Raw genomic sequence first — 21,581 nt, forward strand, 5'->3', positions numbered from 1 at the left:
AGGGTCCCAGTGCAGGAGTCGCGGGCTGGGGCACATCTTCAGGACTTAGGCTGAAGCAAGCCAGCTCCAGTCTCTGGGTTGCAACTACAGAGACTGGTGCTGAAAAAGCCTGCCCACCTCTACACTGCACAAGTCCCAGGAGACGGGCTTCCGAGCGCTGCTCTCCAGAGCTTACAATCCATGGGGATATAAACAGGGAAGTCATCTGAGGTAGGAAAACATAAATCACCAACCTGTCCATCCCAAATAATCTTAAAACACACAGCAGAATAATCTTTAGAGACAGTTTCGAAACATAAGATGATGTCAAAACCAAGAGAAAGTAGTTCACTTATACTTCCTTGTCCTACTGTCAAGAAACATTCCCTTCTGTTCACTGATACCCATAATACCATTAGCACCAACAGTCTTTCATTTCACAAACAGAGATAAAGGGCAAATGGCCTGTGGCAGATAGTGTGAATGAATTTCAGTCAAATGAAATTAGATTACTTAAAACAGCATACAACTGTCAAGGAAAAATGAACAATAGGCCTCAGAGTAGAACAGATCTGGGTTCAAATCCACCATTTTCTAGCTGTGTCCTCAAACAGTTACACAGTAACTCAGTCTCCATTTGCTTACCTATAAAATGAGGCTGCCTCCACCTGACTCAGAATTCAGCACTCAGTGTGGCACCCAGTCAGCCCCCTTCCCCTTCCATATGTTTTGTTGGGAAATAAAAAACAATAAGATACCAATTATCCAAAGAGAAAGAATGGATGGAATAAGACATAAAAGGCAGAAAAAAGGGAGAAAACCAATACTGAAATTATAGAACTTTTCCATTTTACTTAGGGCCCTCTATGAATTTAATAAAGGGGGAAAAAAAAAAAAAGAAGTTACTCTCTTTGAATTTATTTCAAAAAAAAAAAAAAAAAGAAGTTATTCATCAATATCTCACATTCTGTGACCACAGCAGCTCCAAGAACATGGTCACAAATTACCGTCAGAAGAGAATTTAGAAGGCTATATCCTACAGCATCCAAACCAAAATGTTCCTTAAAGCATCGATTCAAATACCTTCATTGGAAGCTTAATACCTCAAAAATCAGATTATTAAACGTTCTCAGGGTAAATGAGGTTGCCCTTCCTTGGGCCAAAAATGTGCCTCTTCAAATTTCATCTAGATGTCCCAATTTCATCACAGCACTCCAAAGAACAAGCACATGTTCTCCCAAATATTTAAAGATTGGTATCATAACTCCCCTTCAACCTCTAGATGTTGTTCTTTTGAAGGTACTCTTAAGTTCTTCTGATATTTCTTCTGGTCATTAATTCCTATAACTAATGTCAGAAAATGTGGTTGCATATGAACATCCGTAACTTTGCCTACGTGAGAAAATATACAAAATTCTGAAACCAATTTTTAAAAGTGTGTCTCTTCTATTTTTATTTATTTATTTATGATCCTCCTTCTTGCACTTCCCTTTATAATGCTCTTTTTTAACAGTCTTATTGGGGTAGAAGTTACACACCATAAAATCCACTTAATTTAAGTGTACCATTCAATGAGACTTACTGAATTTATAGTTTTGCAGCCAACATCACAACTTCCATCGTCCTCAAAAGATGTCTCATTTCCATTTGCAATCAAGGCTCATTTCCATCCCACCCCTAGCAACCACTGATTTGCTGTCACCAAAGTACTGCTTTTTCTAGAAATTTCTCATACATGGGATCATACAAATCGCAGTCTTGCACTCTGCATGCTCTTTTTGAGATTCACCTGTGTTGTAACATATATATCACGTTCCTTTTCACTGCTCCATGGTATTCCTGGTATTCAAATGTATGGCTATACCACATTTTGTTTTATTTACTCACCAGCTGATGGATATTGGGACTGATACCAGTTTTGGCAATCATGTATATGATCATGCTATGAGCTCTCAAATACACGTTTTCATGTGAACATGTTTTCATTTCTCTTGCAGTAGAATTGTTGAGTTACATGACAAGTGTATATTTAACTTTTTAAGGAACTGCCAAACTGTCAAAGTGGCTGTACAATCTTAAAATCTTGCTAGCAATGTGTAAGGGCTCCTATTTCTCCACATTCTCACCAACACTTGGTACGGTCAATATTACTGGGTGTGCAGTGGTACCTCATTGTGGTTTTAAATTCACATTTCCCTAATGACTAAATGATATTGAGCATCTTTTCATGTGCTTATTTTGCATTTGTGTGTCTTCTTTGATGAAGTATCTTTAAATCTTTGGCCCATTTTTTAAGTGGATTATATGTTTTCTTATTGTGGTAGTGCAGAAGTTCTTTAAATATTCTGGATATAGGCCTTTATCAGATACATGTTTCGCAAATATTTTATCCCAGTCTGTGGCTTGTCTTTTCTTTTGCTTAATGATGTCTTCTGAAGAGTGAAAATTTTTCATTTTAATTAAGTCCAAGTTATCAATTTTCCTGGTTTTTTTTTTTGTGTGTGTGTGCTTTAAATGCCATCTTTGCATAATCCAACATCACAAAGATTTTCTCCCATGTTTTCTTCTGTAAAAAGGTTAATAGTTTTTGCTCCAACATGTAGATCTATAATCCATTTTGAGTTAATGTTTGTGTGTGTTTTGAGTCATGGGTTGAGAATGATTGATCAACTGATTTGCATATGGTTATCCAACTGGTACAGCACTGTTTGCTGAAAAGATAATCTTTTCCTCCAGTGAATTAAGTCAGTACCTCTGTCAAAATTCAACTAACCATATATATTGGCATATATACCTAGACTCTATTTTGTCCCATGGATCTATATGTCTATCCCTATGCTAACAATACACTGTTTTGATTGCTGTAGCTTTATGGTAAATTTTGTAATCAGGTAGTATAAGCGCTCTAACTTTGTTCTTCTTTTGGCTATACTAGTTCCTTTGTTTTTCCATACAAATTGTTGGCTCAGCTTGTCAATTTCTAAAAAAAAAACTGCTGGAATTCTGATATGGACTGCATTAAATCTACTGCTCAACTGTGGGAGAACTGCCATCTTAACAAAATTTAGTCATCTAACCAGCCCAAGAAAATGGTGTATCCCTCCATTTATTTAGGTCTTCTTTAATTTCTCTCAGCAATGCTTTTTATTTTCAGGGTAGTGGTCTTGCACTTCTTTTGGTAAATTTATTTCTAAGTATATTATTCTTTGTAATACTATTGCGAATGGATTTTTAAATTTCTCTTTTAGATTGTTCATTTCTAATATAAAGAAATTAAATTGATTTATATCAGGATATGTATATTGACTTCATAGCCTGTGATCTTACTATTCCATTTATAATTTTTAAAATAAAGTATTTTTTTCCATTATCACTAATTGTTATCAGGCCCTGCATTATTTCACATCTCTTATACAAAAGCTATACTAAGAAGAAGGCAAACATTTCCAACAGTTTTTTAGAAAACCACTTGGCTTTGGAACAATAATCCAAACAAAGTCCTTCATAAGCAAAATCCATATATTCCACTAATTGTGCTACAGCAAGTTAAAAATCACCACTCAGCAAACTAAAACTTATATTACATTCCCTCTCTCTTTTAAAATCCCTGTAACAAGAGTTTGTTAGTATAGGGGTTGGCAAACTATGGCTGAAGGCCCAAATCCAGTCCACCTGTTTTGTAAATAAAGTTTCATTGGAGCACAGCAATGCTCTTTGGTTACATATTGTCTATGGCTGCTTTTGCAATAGAATAGCAGAGTTAAGTTGTTGTGACAGAGGTTGTATGTCCTACAAAGCCTAAAATATTTACTCTCTGGCCTTTTACAAGGATAGTTTGCCAAAACTTGCTATAGGAGACACTGGGCTGCTAGACAATCTCGTGAAAACTGAATTTCCCCTATATTAATTACTATCATTCCTTTCTTTGTCTCTATCACTCCAACTTTTATATTTTTTCCTCAAAAATTTCAAAACTTAAATGAAAACGCAGACAAAAGTACTGACTTCTAAAACAGATTAAGTTTTAAAGGTAAACTATCTAGATTTGTATCAGAATAATACAGTATACAAATAAGCATTAAAGAGAGCTGCAAAAATAGATTTTATATTACAATATTTTAATTTACACATAGATCTGTCATTGAGAGTGCAACAATGATACTATGAACATCTCACAAAGATTATAAAGCAGAAATAGTCAATAATTTTAAAACTGTTAAGTACCTCAGAGTAGTTCAAATCCTTCATTCTACAGATTTAAATCTTGGCTGTTCAAAGAAATGTATTACACACACCCAGTAAAACTAGACTAAAAGAAACAGAATTGTATTACACATAAAGAATAACTCTGGACAACATTTATGAATACTACAAGTCCCATCCAATGTAACTGAGGGAAATTCTTCAAGATATGACCCATTAGGACCTAAGTAAAAAAAAAAAAATAAAGACAGCATATATGGATAACAAGAAAAACAAGAAAGTAAAGTTAAAGTCAAACAGAAAAACATATATAGGTATAAACTGAACCAGAAGTTCTGAATCTAAAAAAGACTGTAATACACACTGTTTAAATTAATTATCCACCTCCCATTTATTGCCAACACTAACAATTCATATGGCAAAGCCTTACCCTAATCTGCTTCATTGATACTGTCAAATTTCAACACTGAAATCCTATTCTAAATACCACCAGCATATGTGCAAATAGCAATTTCTTCATGAATACTTATTGTGAAAGAATAACTTTCCTAATTTTGTACAAGTGAGTTTCTCTAAAGCAACATCCAATAGAACTGTTTACAAAGACAAAAATAGCCCCTACCCATGCTGTCCAGTACAGTGGTCAGCAGCTCCAGGTGGCTACTGAGTACCTGAAATGCGGTTAGTGTGACTAGGGACTTGAATGTTAAATTTTAACTAACTGAAACTTAAATAGCCACATGTGGCCAGTGGCTACCATATCAGACAGTCTGGTCTAAATTATTTATAAAGTTACCTTCACAGACTGCTGTTGCCTTTCAGAAAAAGGGAACAGTTTCCTTTCACTACATGTGAATTTTCCAATCTTCCAATTTAATAGCATGATACTACTTTTGCTAGTCACCTGTTAGAGTGATAGTCACCTCTTTTCAGCAATCTAATCAGGTTTCCTTCCACTGTCCAGATTAAACACATACCAATCTTTATTATCAGATATTAAATATACTATCACTTTGGACTTATCAAAGTGTTAACTGTAATATTTTTTAAAACAGGGTCATAATGGTACAAAAACTGCTTCACTTGAAACATCAACAAAATATTCTTTCTCCTCTTATAAAGTATACAAAGGAGTCAAAAATCTCTGTTTACAAATGCAAAAAAAATTAAAATTAAAATACAAAATCAAATCAACTTGTGTTGGTTTAAAGAAAGAAAAAAGCCAGAGCAGGCAGCGTCAATGGAAACTGAGAGAAGACAGGAGGTGACCTATAATGTCAAACCCTGAAGATGCAGAAGAGAATGAGACTTGGAAAAAAGTTACTTGCTCAGCTATAGGTCCACGATTCCTTGCATGAATGCTTTAGAGCCACACGGGTTTCAGAATTCAGAAACAGAGTGCATACGCCATACGTTACCAAACAGATACAGGGAACAATTCCAACAGAACCTGCTGGTAGCCTCGTCCCTGAGTGTCCAACCAAGTATTATTTGCACACCTATACTCCCCAATTTACATCTCTGACCCTCACCTCTCTACCCAGCTCCACAGCATATCGCAGATACCTTAAACTCAACATGCATTAATTCACCACATATTCACTGAGTGTTTACTACATACCAGGCACTGTTTCGGGGCTAAACATATACCTATGAAATGCTCTATCCCTTACACATGCTCCCAAGGTTCCCTACCTCAGAAAAAGTTGCTTTCATCTACCCTACTGTTCACACCAGGAACATGGGAGTCATCCTTGACATCTTTCTCCCTACATGCACTTCCCATAAATCACTAAGTCCTTTCATATTGATCTTCTAAATCTCTCTCCAATTTATTGACACACTCTCTCTCTCCACTGCTATCACCCCCTAAACTAACCTAGTGGTTCTCAAACAGAGGAGATTTTGTCCCACAAGGGACACTTGAAAATGCTGGGAAACATTCATGATTATCACAACAGGGGGTGGGGTGGGTGCTACTGGCACCTACCAGGTAAAGGTCAAGAATGCTGCTAAACATCCACAATGTACAGGAAGCCCCTACAACAAAATGCCATCAGTGCTGAGGATAAGAAACTTGCTTTAAGGAATTTTTACAGTTATGACATTTATGACAGTTCTTTGAAAAAATTATCACAATTCAGAATTATTTTTAATATAATAAATAAAATAGTTTGATAAAATTTTATTACAGTGAAATACATATTTAAATGTAAACAGCATGAATACTTACTTGTGCATGTTTTCTACTCCTATTATGATCATAATACAATAGGAAATTCCACTTTGTACAAGAAAATGTAAGGCATACCTGTAAAAAGTAAGAGCATTGTTAAAAGACAGATAACCATTCACACATCCCATCTTGAAAAAAATAAGTTAAAAAGTGCAATGTGTAACAAAGAAAATTCCCGGATCAAAAATAAGGCATCAAACCCCCAAAGCCTAAAATTCTGTGAACATCCTGGAGATCAGGAGTCCCATATCACCAACTCCAGAAGAGCTGGAAAAATAAAACCAAACCCCATAATGCCATACCCAACGCCTGAAGCCACAAAAGCATTCTTTCTAAGTCTCCCAGCTACAGGAAAAGGACATTAGGGTTACGTGGCTCAAGGATTAGCGCTCTTTACATAACCCAAGGCACAATGATGAAATGGGAGTAGTAACTCTGGACTTCAGAATGGTCCTGACAGACATTGGTTATTTGTTTACCCAAACTAATTTCTCCAGGACCAGATTTGTACTTTGCCTTTATCTTTTAAACAATATTAGCTATAAAATTATCAAAAAGTACTAAATATTAGAGTTTACTAAAAAACTGGTACACCCAAATATATATTTATTCTCACAACATGATGGCTCGAGTCAAGAAAACTTCCTTATATTAATCTACTCAATCTTTAATTTGTAGTGTATCTACAAAACATTCTGGCTGAGATGGCACTGTATTTTCCAATGCTCTAATGTAGAAACCAACCATTTAGTGAGAAAACTAATCTACCCATTCATTTAAAAATTTTCAGGCAAAAAATCATTAGTATCTCTTGGTTTAAAACTAATCCCAACTATCCCCTCAGCTCACACACACATACTTTCCATTCTCTTTTCCCTTCGGTGGGATGAACAATTTATGAAAAAATTTTCAAATCATAGTGTACAATTTAAAGTATTAATAAGAACATTAACCTATGATTAAAACTAGTTTCTACCTTAATCATTATGGAGTAATTGGCACCTTCAATGTGGGAAGTTACTTAAAATTCTGAACACATTTTCCCATATAGAAATATTGTAAATAGGGAGTCGTCTGCAAAGCAGGTCCCTAGAAGAAATTTACTTCACCCACTGTAGAGAGTAGATCAGTCTGTCTCTCTGTCTCTCTCTCTGTCTCACACACACACACACCAGAAAACAACGTGGCCTACAGTGCTGCTGTAACCAGAGGACCAAGAGGAAGCAGAAAAACACAAGAATATAAACTGAAACAGAAGTATGATTAAAATACATACTTTTCAAATTAATTATCCACCTCTTATTTATTGCCAACACTAACAATTCACTAACAGACTTAATGTGAAAATGCTGAAGAGGACTGCTAAACACCTTTAAGGGAATGAGAGTAGAATTCATTAAAGGTACTTATCTTTAAAAACATTTCTGAGGACTCCCGAGAAATAATTTTTCCTTTCCTCTAGGTAGATCTCCTTGTAAGATGAGGGATACATGACAATGTTAGACGATTTCTCAAACAGTGTCATTGTCCCTTCTACGCCTTTAGGTGTCACTCCCCTGACATCACCATTCAGATGACGCGTAATCTTTTGGGGGGCACCATAACATTCTGGCAGACTTTGCCATTCCAACAGTGTAAGTTCATCCATAGAGAACTGATCTGTGTCCACCTCTGCTTCATTAACCTTCACAACAAGCATCAAGTTGCTTTTCTACTGGTTACAGCACTGGTAAGATATCTTCATAATTTCCCATATTCGCTCTACTTGTTAGCTGTGTAGCCATGAAGTCTTAAGGTCATATATCTAGTTAGTGCCCTAACTGACATTAAAACACAAGTTATTTCCGGGCAATTTGCCCACTGGCTGATTCTTCAAGGGATGAGGTGGAGTGGAATCCCACTTTCAGGATAAATCAACCTTTTATTCCAAAACGTTAATTTGTTTAGAGACAACACATTTTACTTACTTTGCATTTCAAATCACAGTAAAGGCAGGTATAAAATTTATTTTTTGCCAAAAAGCACAAGTTTTTAAAAAAGTTGGGAAACACCTCTTCAATTGTTCAACCGCTCTTTACTGAATTTCAACTTTCTGAAGGGCACTTGACTAGACAAAGAGAATACAAAAGAGTCAATCAGACAGTCTCTGTCCTCAGAGAGTTTCTCTAAAGAGAAAGGCACACAAATAAACAAGCTATTTCAATATTGTGTGATAAACCCTAAAGTAAAGATTGGATAAATGCAAATATTTTCAATCTGGACAACCAACTGGATAATGGTGAAGACAGAAAATAATGACGATAATGGTCAAGACCCTGAGTTAATTGTCAATACTCACAGTGAGCTACCTATTGTGCTAAGCTCTTTCTGTAATATTGCTTCTTTTAGTCCTCACAATATCCTATGAAACTATCATTTTACAGATTAGGAAACTGAAGAGCATACCCAAAGTCACACAGCTAGTAGGCCAAGGTACCCAAATTCAATTCCGGGTCTGTCTCACTTCAGAGTCCAAGCTCTTTTCATTAACTTATACTATTCTCAAAGACATTTAAATACATAATTAAAAGTATAAACTAATTCTCAGTTAAATGAGACTTGTAGATGATAGTAAAAAAAGCAAAAAAAAAAAAAAAAAAAGCTGAGACACAATAAAGGTAAAATGATTACAAATTTACAGGGTACTAATATATGTATTCCAAAAGGGAAGCTGTCAAAATTAACAGCAATATGATTGGCTTTGAGCCTAAAATATCAAGGTGTTAAACTGCCAATCAAAAGGATACTCTACTTCCCCAGTCATCCCAGTTAGCAAAGAGCTATCTTATATATGTTACAGAGGCATAAAAATTCTTCGCAAATAAAGGTATACAAAAAGAGGCTTCCCCTTCAAGAAAACACAGAACTCAAAAAAAAAAAAAAAAAAAAAAAAAAAAAAAAAATCCTGGCTACCATATATAATTTGAAATGCTTAGGGCTACTTGACATTAAAGCAGGTTCCTTGGGATATTATGCTATAAAGCATCAAGAAGGCTTTACAGCGAGAGAACACCCCCAGGTAAATGATCTCCAAGTAAAGAGATGCATCACTATCACTGGCAGTACCCCCATGTTGCAACCCAGGAGATCCTATTTACATTCTAATCTTGTACTCAAGGGGGCAATGTTCACATAGACTGCAAAGCAAATAGTGCCCCCTGGAGTTGGGCAACCTGAACTACAAGTCATCCCCAACCCCTCATTAAAATTTACTACCCAAATATATACTGAATACAGAAGTACTTACGGTTTCAATATATAGACTGGGATATGCTTTAAAATACTCAAGAAAAATAAGTAGGGGAAAGGATAAAATATGAGTGGTAAAATTTAAATCATTGTTGAAGCTGGGTAATGGGTATATGGGGGTTTATTATGTTTTTCTCTGTACTTTTTACAGTTCCATAATAAAAAGTTTAAAAAGCATACACTATCACATGGCATAATGTATATTAAGTGGTAAAACAGTATCATATGGGAAACCTAAGAAAACTTTGATAAAATAAACATGATGCTGTCAAGGAAGTGAAACAGACTACCCTTAGATTTTATTTAAGGACTATACCCACCATGGGCAGCACTACTAGAGGGCTGGCCTCACGGCACATATGGCAGAGGCTGAACAAATTTCCCCTGACTGATGTGTCATGAGTTTCTAGGAAACATCTTCAACTGCCAGAGGCAAAAATTAGATTAAAAATACCAGTATATTCCAACCCTCACAAGAACAAAAAACAACATGCTAGAACAACACAGAGGCTTTATCAAAGTCCCACAGATCTATACCCCACAACAGAAACTACTAAACCACAGACCAAGTGAGTGTGTTTTTATATTCTCAGGGAATTCTCATCTCAAACAACAGTATACAGAAGAGCAAACCTAGAAATCCTTATCTGTGAGTGTGTAAACAATATAGCAAATGAGCAAGCAGAGTGAGTTTTCACTTCAGAAGAAAACTCATGAAGAAATCACAAAGAAGCCCTTCCTTTGAGAGTCCCTGCTGTTTGTCAAGGCAGTCTCGTCTCCTGATTTCCTCTGTCACACACAACCAGTTCCCCACAGTAAACAGGAACTATGGTGTTTCCGAATTTAAAGGTTTCAGGGTAGCTGACTGAGAAAGACAGCTGAAGGAAGGACACACAAACGCGCAAGTAGTCGCGCACACACACCATCTCAAGGATCATAAACAAAAGCTTACCATCATAAATAATTCTTCCCCACCACAAACAAACAAACAAACAACTCTTTTCCCTAATGGCAGAGTTTGAAAAATGGTCACAGAGTTGTACCAATGGGCTTCGCCAGAGCATCTAAAAGCTACTTGTACAGAGGGAAAACAAAACCACAATATTTTAAATGGTTTATCTTAGCATAAAAGATTTGCAAAACAAGTGAAAAGTACTACTCAGGACAGAATAAATGTCTTTATATCCTTTTTCTTCATAAATTATATATATATATATTAAATGATTCTCTGAGACCAAACTTTGAAGAGAGCATCATCTGCAAAAATCAACAGCCCATGCCCCACTATTTAATTTGTCTACTGAAAACAAAATTAAAAATTAAAAAGGTGGCCTATGAGAGAAACTTTATAAGTAAATTAAAGAACAAAAATATAATATATTACATAATACATCTTTCTACATACTATATCTTTCTACACACTTGATTCTCAAACATATCCACACAGTCTTCATTTAAATATGATCAAAATAATTACTCACCATCCAAAGCAAAAAAGTGCAAGATAAAGGCCCAAAAGGGTAGCAACTACATGTCTTATAAAAGAGCTAGTTTTGCTTGAACGTAGGTAAGTTCGAAACCAAATGGCTGCTAGCAAGGCAAAGACTTGGCACACTACAAAGTTGACCTGTAAAGAAAAATTAAAATGTCATATTAGCGACACAGACTTGAAATTTTTCATTTGATGTTACACTCAAATTCTCAGGACAAAAACACCAAGGTTATATAAAATTAAGATCATCTAATTTATGTTAAAAAAAATAATAAAATAAAATAAAAATAAAAAATCAGGGCCTTCCCAGGAATAAGTACATCAAGTTCCAAAAAGAGTCAGATGCATACTGCTTGTACTACACCTGGCAGGGGACACGTGGTACAGTGTGATGAGACACATGGAAGGACACCTGAAGAATCTGGAGGGTACTGGGGTGCAGAACACAGAAACGGAAAGCACAGGGTAACTACTGAATTAAGGGAAAGAGAAAATTGCCTTAATAGTTTAGGTAATCCTGTAACTGGCAGAAAGTAAGAGCTCAGTTTCTCCAAAAGCGCTCTTGGACAGAATCAAGATCCTTGAGGGTAGACAGAACTCAGAGTGGGAGGATCTTGATCGAACTCATTATCCTATATATTGAGCTCTACAGTCATTTCTGGGGTGGGAGTGAATGGGGAGTCCGCTGGCTTAAAAACTGCCAGTTGTGAAACAGTGGAAACCAAGCATCTTAGCTCTGAGGTATCTCAAGGATTGGTTCATGATGCAAAATATGGATGAAATGATAATAGGGAAAGTAACTTTCAGAAAGCCACCAGGGGAAGCATTTATTCCCAAGTCCACTAAAGTCAATTTTCAAATTTCCTCATTACTTGCTAGGAACTTACATTGCTCCTAACTTGCAGACATGAAATAACATAAACGTAATACTGCTGCTGCTCTGTTTTCTCCCACAGTATTCTTTTGCCCTAGCAGAACAACAAAGTAAAGGCCAAGAAGAATGAGAACTCCTTACGGCATTTAAAGACTAGGAACAATCCTCCCTTTCTTTCGTATGAGTACATCCCTAAGGAAAGTATGTCTTAAAATATATAAGAAAAATAAAAAGGCCACTGACATTATAAACTTGCAAGAACAACATATCGCCACAAAAAAAAAATCACTGTTTTAAACATCTAAATTATGAACAAGTCACATCATCTACACGCAGATGTATTCATAAAGATATGGAGATATCTCTGCCTAAACACAGACAACTATCTTCTTTTTCTTGCATTACAAGGAGAAAAACAGTTGAACATTGTTGTTCATTGCCTAAGTAGTACCATTGTTGTTTGAAACAAATGCAATGCAAGCAAAATGTCTTTCCAACAGGTTCTAAGCACTTTTTCTCCCCTAAAGGGTTCTAGCTGTATTTGAAAAAAAAATTCAAGCAAAAAATAAGTATATCAGAAAAAATTATTGATATTAATAACTACTCACATATCATAGCTTCTTACAGTTTAAGAACTTTCCTTCAAAGCTCTCTTAATTCAACAAAAATTTATAAAGCATCTACAATGAGCACACCATAAGAAATTAAAAATGAGTAAGCTAAGCCCTGAATGAGTTTAGAATCTAGCAGAAAAAGCAAACACATATACAAGGAACTTCAACTCAACATTCAAGTACATTTTTAAGGGTTATACAGAAAGCAGTTTAAGAATACCTCAGAGAAAAGAGTATTAAGAGGTAAGTGTAAAAAAGTAGGTGGCGTAAGAGCTGGGGCCAGAGCAGCAGTTCCTTAACACAGGATTTCCACGACCATCTGGGAGGCCAGTCTGCCCCCTCCTTCCCCATCCCTTTCCTTTCGTTCCCCTCCCTTCCCTCCCTCCCTCTGTCACCATACTTGTATATTTACACAATATAAAGCAAAGTATGACCATTATTGCAGAAGCAGTCTAGGATCACTGACATAAAGCAATTACAGACTCTTTATAATCACCTATTTTCAACATTCTCATGTTATAGATAAATGTGAGATCGAGCCTCATTCCAGATAGACTCATTCAAAATCTTTTGGGAGATCTAAAATCTGTATTTACACACACACACACACACACACACACACACACACACACACTCTCACATGTTCGGATGATCCTCAAGGTGTGAGAATCACTGACTTGGCAGAAAAGGGAAGGGGCATTCCAAGCTCTTTATGGTTTAACTTGTAAGTGATGAAAAACCATTGAAGATTTTCTAAATGAGAAAATTAAGTGACCCACCCTCTGTTCTTGGAAAGCATTTACTAGCAGTTCTGCAAAGTAAGAAAGAGAATAAGGAGGGCCTGCAAACAAGGTAGGAGGCTACTGTTATGGGCCCCTTGAGAATCAAGGAGGGCCTGCAGTTGCAGGCAGTATGGAAAGGAAAGAACCAATTCAAAGAACACTCAGGTGATAAAACTGTCAGGATTTCACTAGATAAGGGTATAAGAGAATAGTCATAGGGGGTGATAACATCAATCAAGGTGGGGAAAAGTGAGGAGGAAGAGCAGGTTTCAGGGGGAGAAATGAATTCTCTATCAGGTATACTTAGTATGAAGAATATCCCAGGAACAAGTATGCAGATTCAGAAGACAGTTGGAAACGGACATAATTGGAGGAAAATCGTGTCCACAGCTAAAGCTGAGGAAAGACAAGAAGACCCAGGGCAGAATCCTATAGGCCCGACACAGTTAAGTCCCAGGTCAAGTAACAGGGGCAAACAGAGGGAACAGTCTTCAGAGAAGTATGGAAGTGAGCGACTTGTACCTTCTGGAGGGGCAGAACGGGCGGGAAGCCTCAAGGAAGAGTCTCAGGAAGCAGTGGTCACTGTCAAATGTCACAGGCCATAAAATAAAAAACAAGTCACCTACTCTGGCAATTTCAACTTGATGGGTGCCCCGGTGAAAGGAGTTTAAATAGAATGTCCAGAGGTGGAAAGCCACATTTTACAGATCAGGAAACCAAGTTTCAATGCTTAGGTGACTCGTCTAAAATACAATTTAAGAATAACTCGTACATTTACCCTCGAATTGCGAGGATAATTTTGCAGAAGATACAAAGATACATAAATGTGGTCCTGTTCAAAAGAAGGAAAGGAGTGAGTCACAAACAAAGGTCTAGAATACAATTTGCTAAATGTTAAAGCACTGCTCTAAGGGAACCCAGAGGAAGGAGGGCTGCTCCATTCCCCTGGGGAGGTGGGGAGCCTCCCAAAGGCTGTTTCTGGCATTTGGGCCTTGTAATTGAGCAACGAAGGATAAGAAGGATTTACATAGTCAGACAATGGCTGGAATTTTAGGAGAAGGGAACAGCATAATTCACATCAAGAAAAAAATCTATTACACATCCAGATGGAGAAGCCAGTCCTATGCTTCTTTACATAGAAAAGACTAGACTATATACACACTCAGGCATTCAAATAACTGTTTTTAAAGATCTTAACTGTAAAACTTTCCAAACTGAGACCCTACCTTAGTCATTCTTTCCTGGGTGGGGTAGAACTGGGGAGGCAAATGAATACTGGAGGGGAGAGATAACCAGAAAAAACATGTAAGTTAAGTGTGTCCCTCCAAAAAAGTCTGAACAGTCATTTCTGCCCTGAAGACTAACACAGCTACAATTTGGATCAAGGTCACATGTGTAAGAGGTCTTATCCAGACTCAACCCAAGACTGGCTTCCTCCAGAGCCACCTGCCTCTGCTGGGCCAGCCTCTACTGCAGATGTCTGAAGGTCAAACTTGCTTGATACAGGCAAGACTTTAAAAAAGATGCTTCCTCAAATGAATGTCAACCATGTAGAGAGTTGAAAAAGGGATGGTATTCAGGAAAAAACATAATCAAAGCAAAATGGAGTCTATGGTCGACAGTAACATTGTAATATACCTCCATAAAATGTAACAAAGGCAATATGCCAATGCTAAATGTATATGAGAGGGGGATATAGGGGAGGAATATGGGATTCTTGGTAGTGGTGTTATTTGCTGTCCTTACTAGTATATTGTATTATATGACGTTATTTTTCTTTTTATCATTTTTTTCTTATTGCTAAAAAAAAAAAAAATTTTTTTCTTGTAGTAATCAATATGCTCAAGTGCTGCTTGCGGTGATAAATGTACAACTTTATGATGATACCATGAACAACTGATTGTACACTGTGGATAAATGTATGGTATGTGAATATACCTCTATAAAATTGTAGGAAAATATATATATAGGAGTAAAAGTGTTGGAGAAAACATGGTGAGAGGGATGTACCTATCTACCTGTTGATGAGCAGGTAGAATGGTGTAGCCTTTCTGAAGGTCAGTGTGGCTGTTCCACAAAAAGTTAAGTATGTGGGGACCAAAAGGTCCTGCAACCGCATTATGGGGTATGTCATTTGAAGATCTGAGAGCAGAGACATGTATGAACATTTGCAAACTGGTGTTCATAGAGGCAGTAATCATGATTTGCAAAGGGTGCACATGACCTAAGGGTACACTGACTGAAGAATGGAATGGTGTACTGTGGTGTACGCATACAGTGGGACATTGAGCAACTACAAGGAGTGAAGCTGTGAGACACACAACGAGGTGAATGGATCCTGTACACAGTATTTGAGTGAAGTACACCAGAAATAAAGACAAACACTTTAATGCCTCACCAATATGGACTAACTACAATGTGTAAACTCAGAATTTAATCTTAGAACATAGCCTAACGTGGACATAATTATTGTAATAGTCCCTAGATTGTAAGCTCTTAGAGCAGTTAACTCTATCCCTGAATTGTAATGTCGATCTCTAAACTTCGAGATGCTGATCCCCTAGCGTATAACCTGATTGGTCTCTGGAACAATGCATATCTCTGAGACACCTGAAACTCAGAGCCAGAGCTCGGCAGATATGAATGTCAGTATTAGTGCATACAGCCACTGTCAAAAAAAAAAAAAAAAAAAGCTGAAAAAGAGCCCAGACTTCAATTAGTGATATGAATGAAGCAGGTCTGGTTAAGACCAGGGCAAGCCAGGCCAAAGGGTAAAGGTTGAAACTGACTGTGTTTTAAAACTTCAACTTCCATATGAGACCAAGGGAAGAGACATCTATTTGGTACAGGATCTAAATTTTCTAAACGGTACAACTCTACAGTCGATTTGTTCAAACACCACAATTGCATGGAACTTTGAATAGGAAGTGAGATACAGCAGGTTAGTATAGGCTGGAGTGAAATACTGACACATCCAGAGTAATTTGGGCAGATAATAAAAAATATATTTACAGCCTTCCCCTCCCCAGCCCCGAGGATCTGGGGGAAGGTGCAGAAGTGTTGGACTTCCTCACCTGGACTAGTGTTGATGTTGTCATTGGGACTGGCGGTTTGATGTGCTGAGCCCTTGAGCATGGGACTTGCCCTTATGAAGCTCATTACTGCAAAGGAGAGACTAAACTTGCATATAATTGTGCCTAAGAGTCTCCCCCTGAGTACCTCTTTGTTGCTCAGATGTGGCCCTCTCTCTCTCTAACTGAGCCATCTCGACAGGTGAACTCTATGCCCTCCCCGCTACATGGAACCCGACTCCCAGGGTTGTAAATCTCCCTGGCAATGCAGAATATGACTCCCGGGGATGAACGTGGACCCGGCATCGTGAGACTGAGAGTATCTTCTTGACCAAAACGGGGATGCAAAATGAGACGAAATATTTCAGTGGCTGAGAGATTTCAAATGGAGTCGAGAGGTTGCTCTGGTGGACATTCTTATGCACTATACAGATAACACCTCTTAGGCTTTAATGTATTGGAATAGCTAGAAGTAAATACCTGAAACTACCAAACTCCAACCCAGCAGTCTGGACTCCTGAAGACAATTAGATAATAATGTAGATTACAAGGGGTGACAGTGTGATTGTGAAGACCTTGTGGATCACACCCCCTTTATCTAGTGTATGGATGAGTAGTAAAAATGGGGATAAAAACTAAAGGACAAATGGGGTGGGATGGGGGGATGATTTGGGTGTTCTTTTTTCACTTTTATTTTTTATTCTTGTTCTGGTTCTTTCTGATGTAAGGAAAATGTTCAGAGATAGATTGTGGTGATGAACGCATAACTATGTTATCATACTGTGGACAGTGGATTGTATACCATGGATGATTGTATGGTGTGTGAATGTATTTCAATAAAACTGAATTAAAAAAAAAGATGCTTCCAGCCAAATTCTGTCATTCTATTTAACAAAACATCAGTGAAGAGCTACTTCCCATGTATAACGAACACCATAAAGATACTCTTTCTGGAATTAGTATACATTTATCTTGGTTTGTTATAGGTCAACTGCTTTATAAGCACTTTCTTCCAAATGGAAAGAAATTTAGACTAAAAAGACTTCATGTGCCTTTTTCATCAAGACTTCATGTTCCTTTTTCATGATTCTGGTTGAAAACATATCTATTTAAATGACCTAACATTTGAAATGGTGTGCTGTCAAATAAACATTTTTAAATTGCCCCCAGCAATTTGGGATTGGGGGTTGGGAGGGGCCAGTGGCAGAGCATAGAGAGAAAGAAAGAAGCAAAGATAAAAAATCTTAGCTATTTTAAGACTTATAACACATCTTATTTTATACAAAAGAAGCCTGTTTAAAAGTTGCTCACAAAAATAAAGCAATTGTTTCAGATATACCAGAGAGGATGCTATTTAAGGTGCTTGTTTTACCTGAGGTGGTGAGAAAAGTATTTTCTTCAACATCAAGTCACTTGCCTCAATCTAACAATTAAGTTAGTGTCCAGGGGCACAGTTTGAAGGCCCGCTTCTCAGTAATTTATGCCATTTCAACCTAACAGCAACAAAATTAACTTTTTTTTAAGGACATTCAAAGAAATTCTTAATAATGCCCCAAAATAAATTTATAAAAACATTCAGAAAGTTTAAAAAGGTTATTCAAAGATAAAATATAGACATCCTAAGAGAAAATATAATTGATTTTTCATAAAAAGATGTAAAAGCTAACTATTGCAAAAATGCTAAAAAAGTCAAAAGACAAATGAGAAGTAGGGAAAAATATTTACAAAACCTATGACAGAAAAGAGAATTACCTATTTAACATATAAAGAACTCTTGTATATCCACAAAAAAAAATATGAACACAATAGAAAACTGGGCCAAAGTCATGAATAAGCAATTTACAAAGAAATGTAAACGTCCAATAAAAATCTGAAACAATATTCTTTCCCAACCATAATTAAATGCAAATTAAAGCATCAGTGAGATACTAATCATTTTTTCATCTTTCGATGTCGTCGGACACCTGTCTTGTCCAATATGATAGCCACTAGCCACATGTGGCTATGGGCACTTAAATGTGGCTATCTAAATTCAGGTGTCATTAAGACACATCAACTTTCAAAGACACGGTATGAAAAAAATAAGAATGTAAAATACAACATTAATAATTTTATATTGATTGCATATTGAGATGATAGTATTTTGGAATACTAGTGAAAAACATAGTATGAACATTACTTTAACCTGTTTCCTTTTACTTTCTAATGTGACTACTAAAAATTTTTAAATTACATGTGGCTAGCTTTTGTTATTCACTTTATACTTCTATTGGACAGTGCTGGTACAACTAATATACTATATTTTTAAAGTTTTATTCTTCTCTCTTATGAAAATATATATACTTAAACTGCCGCACATGCCACAGAAGAGTTTAATCACCCTCCACATAATAATTAAGCAGTCTATAAGCCAACAACTGACTTATAATAAATTTAGAGTAAGAAAGCTTAAATTCCAAGACAGCTCAAGGGGATTACAATCCTCAACAAATCAATAAATACAGTTTAAAAAAAATATCAATTGCTACCTGCATATCTCTGTGAACAGAAAACAAAATATGTTCTGTTACTTTTCTATTAGTAAAAATGAATTTTGAGCAAACTCATAGTGTTAGAATATAGATATAGGTTACTAGGGAATGGGGTAGAGATAGGGAGTAGGCAATTAATGCTTAAAATGTACTGAGTTTCCTCTCTCTAGCTAAGCCAACTTGGCAGGTGAACTCACTGCTCTCCCCCCACTACGTGGGACCTGACTCCCAGGGGTGTAAATCTCCCTGGCAACACAGGATATGACTCCCAGGGATGAATCTAGACCTGACACTGCGGGACTGAGAACATCTTCTTGACCAAAAGGGGGATGCAAAATGAAACGAAATTAAGTTTCACTGGCTGAGAGATTCTAAATGGAGTTGAGAGGTCACTCTGGTGGGCATTCTTATGCACAATACAGATAACCCTTTTTAGGTTTTAATGTATTGGAACAGCTAGAAGTAAATACCTGAAACTATCAAACTGCAACCCAGTAGCCTTGACTCTTGAAGATGACTGTATAGCAATGTAGCTTACAAGGGGTGACAGTGTGATTGTGAAAACCTTGTGGATTGCACTCCCTTTATCCAGTGTATGGATGGATGAGTAGAAGAACGGGGACTTCTTCTACTGAAAAATAGGGTGGGAGGGGGAGGATGATTTGGGTGTTCTTTTTTACTTTTATTTTTTATTCTTATTTTTACTTTTTCTGGCACAAGGAAAATATTCAAAAAACAGATTGGGGTGATAAATGCACAACTATATGATGGTATTGTGAATAACTGATTGTACACTTTGGATGACTTAGTTGATAGCACTTAGTTGGAATATATCTCAATAGAATTAAATTAAAAATGTACAGAGTTTCTATTTGGGATGATGTAAAACCTTTGGTAATGGATAGTGGTAATGGTAGAACAACACTGTGTATGTAATTAACAACACTGAATTATATATTTGAATGTGGTTACAAAAGGGAAATTTTAGGTTGTATCAATGCTAATAGCATAAAATTTTTAAAAAAATTTATGGACCCCTACAAACACAAACAGTAAATCCTACGTTAAAATACACACTAGAGCTAATAGTACAATTATAAAAATGCACTTTCATCAACTGTAACAAATATACCACACCAATGCAAGGTGTTAATAATAAGATGGTATATAGGAACCCTGTATTTTATGCACGATTTTTCTGTAAATCCACAACTTCTCTAAAAAAAGAAGTTTGGATAGCACGTTTACGTTTTAGCCCATTTCTCCTCAGGTGAACAGCAAGTATTTATGAGACCCCTCACTGGGAGAAGGGAGTGGGTGAGGTTGGGCTGGGAATGTACACAGGCTGAGGCCAAGGATCGAAGGGGCTCTGAGGCCCTAACAGTCTTGAGCTTCAAATCGGCACTGAGCTCTAATCCACCTGTGCAAGTCTAGCTATGTGAACAGCTAGTGAAAAATAGATTGGATACTAGTCTCAGAATGTTTTTATTCTTTAAGTCTGAAATGGGACTTTGGATTCTCTTTGTCTTTTTTTTAATATCCCAGGCCAAACTCATGCAGCTATGTTTGAAAAACAGTGTCCTCATCAATCAAGCTAATCTACCAAAACAAACCTTAAAGTAAAGTAGATATCATGGGGTCCAAAGGTAAAGAACCACTTTTTAAATATAAAATGACAAAATTAAACCCAATCAGATACCACTATACACGTCCAGACTTCCAACTGACAATCCCAAGTGTAAACCACGCTGGAGAGCAATGGGATCTCTCAAAAGTGGCCAGGTATGTCTAGGGATGCATATGTGAGTGACAAAAATATAAAGAAGAGCCTGTAAATGATTATCCACGAAAGAAAGGAACAGACTACATTCACAGATAGACACAAAAGGGCTTTTGAGGGCTGGTGATGTTCTACTTCCTGCGCAGGGTGTTTACACAGGTGTTGACTTCACAATTTTTTGTTAAATTTTAGGCATTAATTAGGGCAACATGAGATAATGTAATAAACAGACACAAAATACAATGACTAAGACAAAACCGAGGTTCGTGTAACCATCCAAAGCAGATATTCCTGGTCTGTGAGCAGCCCTGCCATGCAAGGTGATTCAGGGGTTCTGCTGCCCTCTGTCCTGTGGCTTCCTCATCCAGAAACTCATTACTGCTGCATCGAGCTGTAAGAAGGGAAACATGAAATCATGGAAAAGGCACACTGTTTCTGAAGATCCTTAGTCTGAAAATGAGGCAAATTATCACTTTCATTCAAATTCCACGGGCAGACAGCCCACCAAAACACCAGGCAGATTGGGAGGTGTGGCTGAGCTGTGTGCCCAAGATAAGGAAGAAAACAGACTTCTGGTGAATATCTAGCAGTTTTGCTACCACACTTTACATATGTTTATGCTTCCCTGTATGTGTATTCTGTTTCACAATATAGAAGTAATTAAAATTGACAACTCTTTCTTAAATGACTTTAAGCATATCTGTTCGTACCTTTAGTTTATTATGAATGCT

At 36.8% G+C, this 21,581-nt stretch overlaps 1 protein-coding gene across 15 annotated transcripts in view; it reads right to left on the minus strand.

Annotated features, from left to right (window-relative positions):
• MBOAT2 (membrane bound O-acyltransferase domain containing 2) overlaps positions 1-21,581 on the minus strand; it is a 225,196-nt gene that overhangs the window by 122,934 nt on the left and 80,681 nt on the right. For 3 of the 15 annotated variants that reach the window (XM_037812530.1, XM_037812532.1, XM_037812531.1), the window contains exons 2-4: positions 21,109-21,241; positions 11,188-11,333; positions 6,416-6,493 (exon numbers count right to left, since the gene is read on the minus strand). In XM_037812530.1, the coding sequence (XP_037668458.1) occupies positions 6,416-6,493; positions 11,188-11,333; positions 21,109-21,165 (281 nt within the window). In that variant the 5' untranslated portion in view covers positions 21,166-21,241. Of the gene's footprint in view, positions 1-6,415; positions 6,494-8,385; positions 8,526-11,187; positions 11,334-12,085; positions 12,167-14,694; positions 14,744-17,911; positions 18,033-21,108; positions 21,242-21,581 lie in introns of those variants that run through there. The other 12 variants (XR_005213268.1, XM_037812526.1, XM_037812527.1 and 9 more) reach the window with 11 other exon arrangements.

The sequence above is a fragment of the Choloepus didactylus genome, chromosome 20, assembly GCF_015220235.1.
Source record: "Choloepus didactylus isolate mChoDid1 chromosome 20, mChoDid1.pri, whole genome shotgun sequence".
Lineage (NCBI taxonomy): Eukaryota > Metazoa > Chordata > Mammalia > Pilosa > Megalonychidae > Choloepus > Choloepus didactylus.